This window comes from Ruditapes philippinarum, unplaced genomic scaffold (genome assembly GCF_026571515.1).
Source record: "Ruditapes philippinarum isolate M1 unplaced genomic scaffold, ASM2657151v2 ctg5986_1_1_1_1, whole genome shotgun sequence".
Classification (NCBI taxonomy): Eukaryota; Metazoa; Mollusca; class Bivalvia; order Venerida; family Veneridae; genus Ruditapes; species Ruditapes philippinarum.
The window spans coordinates 37,501-42,432 of record NW_026857463.1 but is presented as its reverse complement, the minus strand read 5'-3'; the positions used below and the strand labels follow the sequence as shown (position 1 = coordinate 42,432).

General features: G+C 34.8%; 1 protein-coding gene across 1 annotated transcript in view; it reads right to left on the bottom strand.

Moving 5' to 3' along the window:
• Nucleotides 1-2,085: 2,085 nt before the first annotated feature.
• The window catches only part of LOC132749840 (uncharacterized), a 3,260-nt gene continuing 413 nt past the window's right edge, over nucleotides 2,086-4,932 (bottom strand). Inside the window, exon 2 of the mRNA XM_060739749.1 lies at nucleotides 2,086-3,638. Coding sequence (XP_060595732.1) covers nucleotides 2,086-3,507 — 1,422 coding nt within the window. The 5' untranslated portion in view covers nucleotides 3,508-3,638. The remainder of the gene's footprint in view (nucleotides 3,639-4,932) is intronic.

The window sequence follows — 4,932 nt, the reverse complement described above, 5'->3', positions numbered from 1 at the left end:
CCTCAAGTTGTGGTTTATTGAAGTTCTCTTTTTGGTGTGAAGGGGTCTCAAGGGTCAATGTAAAGGTCACTGGTGTGAAAAATAAATTGAAACAATTTTGCTCATACAGCCTTTATTTTTAGATTGATGTGTTTCATGTTTAATATAAAGATGCCAAGGGTATCCTTTGGATATAGATAGGGGTCATTTGGGTCAAGGTCACCAATGTCAAAAGATAGATGTTTACACCTGTGTTAACCTTATTTTATTGACAGATGTCTTTCATATTTGGTAAGAACATAAATTGAGGTGTTCTCTAGAGCCTTTATTTATTGACAGATGTATTCCATATTTGATAGGAAGATAATTTCCATGATATTCTTCCTTTTGATTAAGGTAGGGGTCAGTGAGTCAATGTCACAAGAGCTAAAAATAGCTTTTTACACCTTTGCCTATACAGTCTTTATTTATTGACAAATGTATTTCATATTTGGAGAGGAAGACAACTTGCATGGTATCTTTCCCTTTGGATGGAGTTAAAATGTGTAAAATATAAGTGTAAAATATTTTTACACTTTTGCCCATATAGCCTTTATTTATTGACACATACATGTATATTTATTTCATATTTGATAAGAAGATAATCTGCATGATATTATTCCATTTGGTTGAGGTAGGGGTCAGTGGGTCAAGGGTGCCAAAAAAAATTATACATTAGCTTATACAGCCTATATTTTTAGGCTGGTGTTTTGCATATTTGTATGGTCCTGTGCTGGGAGACACAAGGTCAATGTCACAGTAGAGTTTTTACACATTTTTATACAGACTGTGTGGTTTTTTTTACCAATGTCTCGTATTAATTTTACAAGGAACATACCTAACGTGGTCCTTTAAGTTTGTATTGAGTTTGGGATCACTGGGTTCAAGGTCAGGTGTTGCATTTATATAATATATGATAAAGTTAAATATTTTCCAACTTCATCACAAGTCATATAATTATAGCAATGACGTGCCAACATATATTTTTCATAATAACAAAACCCCCATGACTGTCAAGTTATATAGCTGTGTTTACATTTTTGGGGGGGAATTTTTGTCCATAACTGAATGGGTACAAGAATCTGAGCAAGGGACATTTGTGTTTAACATACGTTCTTGTTTTTTCTTTCATTTTCTTATGATTGATTTGCTTAAACCGTTTGTTTGCTGTAAAAAAGTCGAGTGATGCCCCCGCCCGGCGGTGGCTCCTGTTATATTTTTTTATAGAGCGTAAGATAAAAAAAAGACCATATATAGTCATAATATATGAAAGTTCATGGCTCTTATATATAGTGGTATTGCATTTACATTTAATGTAACAATTTTGGGACAAGTAAACACATTATTGTTTTAAGGCTATACACAGTTAGTGTTCGTCTGACATTTGCTTCATATTTTCTAATTGCCTATCGTTATTGAAAACGGCAAAGCAACATACCTCGAAGTAAAACATTTGCTTGAGGAAAAAAGAACAATGAACATGCAATTACGAACTCACACAGGCATGTTGGGATAATTCATTATTGTAATACAAAAGTAAACTTTCAGCATTAAACAATCATTTACAGAAACAGTAAGGTCGAAGCGACGGTTGTGATCTTTCAATACATTTGGCATCGTCATAGTAACGGTTTAATCTACTTATATCTTTTTCACTTGCTTCAATTTCACCGCTTTTACGGTTCATTAGAACGGTCCCTTCGAATATTGCATTTCCTGGCACTGTTTCAAACGTTATTTGGTAATGAACGAGCGCATTAAATAATTTGTCACTCAAATCAGGAATTCGTCCATCTTTGTCCAAACTCTGCTTGAATTTTAAAATCTGATCATTGTTTTGAAAAAAAATGATTTAAAATTATTTTTTGAAAGATGCTGGGGCAGAGTTCAAAAAGTTCCGGAGAAAATCTTTGATACCGAAAAAATTTTCCTTACTGAAATAAAAATGTGGGGATGGAAAGGGAATGGCCTTTAAAATTTCAGACATGCGCACCAGTGGGGGCTAATTTCGCGTCTTTGCAAGTTCTGTCTTGGGTATAAAAGAAAACAATGAAAAAACCTTTCGTTTTACCTTTGATGATTGTTTCCCCCAATTATGTCCAAGAAAGTCTCATGAATGTCTGACGGAATAACTAGCCGTTTTGTGTTGGTTAAAAGATTTTCATACTTTTCGGGGTATGTTGTTTTGAATTTAGGCGGTACGTACACACCAAAATATGGCATTCTTTCTTCTAGTTTACCCTGCTCTGTCATTCGAATAGATCCAAACCTTGCACCATGATCACTCATAACTATAAGAAACGTTTTATCAAGATATTTATTATTTCTAAGGTATTCAAAGAAAGCGACGTTGTTATCGTCTGCCAACACGACAGGGTTGTTGTTGCTGTGTGAATACTCTGAGAAAAATCCAAATGTAAAGAAGTTTCTCCCTTTATTAGACTCCAATCCTTCTTTTAGCCAATCAATATAAACCGCGTGTCTCGTTCTGGAACCTAAACAGTACCGGTTAAAGTGACCATAAATGGGCATGGCAGCCAAGTAGAACGGTCTCATATAGTGATTGACAGGCTGGTCCTTGAACCCAAGCAGTCTATAATTAAAGGTTCCTATATTTGCAAGGTCTTCGCCCCACTGTGTTACGTAATTTTTCCTTTCATAACGTTTCCAAATAAATTCTAGTATTTGGTCAACATACTTTGCTCCCCGCTTTCCTCTCCGAACTTCTGGTATTTCTGTTTCCCGTTTTCCCGTAAGAATTGGCATTAAGGCTTGAGTGGTACCATCTCCAACAATGTTATAACCTTCAAGCAGGGAACCACCCAATACTTCAGTGAAATACTTGTGAGTTTTTGGCAATAATCTCATAAACGTCTGACGTGAAATCGAATCAAATCCGAAAACTAATACATTATATCTATCTGTTGCTGATGCGTTTGCAAATGGTACTCTGTTCGTAGTTGGAGCAATGCATGCATGAACATTAGCATATTTATGTCCTTTTGCAGATTTGCATGAAACTTTGAAAGCGTCAGAAACAAGCGCACTTCCGTTTAACATTGGGATGGTGGGCTTTAAATCTTTACTTTCGTCATTAGAATTTACAACCGGCACATATGCGCATTTGATTTCGCCATATTTATTTACTGCAGACTGTGAAATGTAAAACCTCCCATTTCCGGTATATACCCAGTCCATTTCATCGGTACATTTTATTGGTTCGACCTTTTCAAAATAGTTTTCAAATTCCTTGTTCCATAGTGACAGATTTGGATGGATACACGCTTGAAACCTAGAACCTAGTGTTGCTGATGTGTACCCATCTTCAAAATGAATCTTTGGCTTTTGTCCAAGATACTTTTGCATAAAAGTTGGAGGTTTCAATCTTCGTCGATTGCAAATTGTTACGTATATGTTAATTGTTGTATATATTAAGACAGTTCCAGCGAAGAATGTTACAATGCATCGTCTTTTAAATGGCTTCACCATAACTGCCCGATCTAACTGAGGTCGGCTTTATGAGAACTGATAGTCTTCACTCCCCCAGTCTCTTTTCCCCAGTCTTCGAATCTCTCCCCAAGTCTTCTCTTTCCCAGTCTTCCCTCCCGACACTAATTAGCCTAAAATGTCAAAAAAGAACATCTCATTTTTGAATTATAGTTTTATATCGAGCATGGTTAAAAAAGTAGATCTTGAAATTCGGTCTCGAAAACTTGAAAACTGATATATAATGGACCTTTCGGTTTTTCGTAGCGTAACATTTAGCCACACCTTTTCCCTTCATTGCTAGGTCAACTGCTCACAAACAGTATCACAAACATAAACACGTGTTCTTTTCTGAAACCAGGTCAACCAGTGACTATACATTATATCAGTGTAGCGATTGGATAACAAGTTAGCCAATTTACATAAAACTGTAAACACCGGAAAGGTCCATACTTTCATTGAGAAAGACGATTATGAAATTTCTTTTGAAAAAGTAATATTTTGCAATATATTGATGAAAATAAAGACCTATTAAACCCATTGTATATTTTAACTGTAAAGACTAAAATTTTGTACATTGACCGTTAAGGTGTGCTGAAATTTTACATCAAAGTGGACAAAGGTACACAAAAGACAAAACCGACATGTTGAATTATTCATGTCAAGTAAGGACTTGACACCTGTACATGACCTTTATCATAGGTCAAATTATTGAAATGTGTATAATGTGTATAACTTGGTTATTTACTTATCGATTTGATTCATACTCGGAAAAAGTACACATTTGACAAGATTGATGAATTCAAATAAGACCGCCTTGAACTTTTGATGACCTTGAACGTCAATTTCAAATTTGATTTCCTTCGTGTGAAGATGAAAAAGTCGAGCGTGGCCCACGCTTGGCGGTGGCTCTTGTTAAAAAAGATGTCACATAATTTGAAAAACGGATAATAAATGGCACTGTTTTCCAAATATTGGGTATAATTTTGTCATTGTGTGAAGCAGATCTTAAATTATGTATATCGGGAGAACGTAAGCTTCTTTGAGAGAGTCAGTGAATAAGCCAGTATATAGTATGCCTTAAAGTAAGATATAATTATTTATAAAAGCCAGCTAGTGTTCACTTAGAAAGATACTTGAAATTAACATGATTTTTCGACAAAAATATATCAGTAAAATAAGAATGACTAACGCCTATTGTCATGTTATCCCGTTTATATCATCAAAATCACTATTTTTATCTTGAAAAAAAAAAATTTCAACTACAATGAAGTCTTACATGCAGATTTAGCTACAGCTTGAATGACATAGTGTAGGCAACTGCTTTAGTACTTAATGTATAGTTATCCGAACAGGAATGTTAATTTCTAGAACTTTCATTCAAAGATATATAGTATATATAATGCCTTTCTTTCGAATTCAATTTAA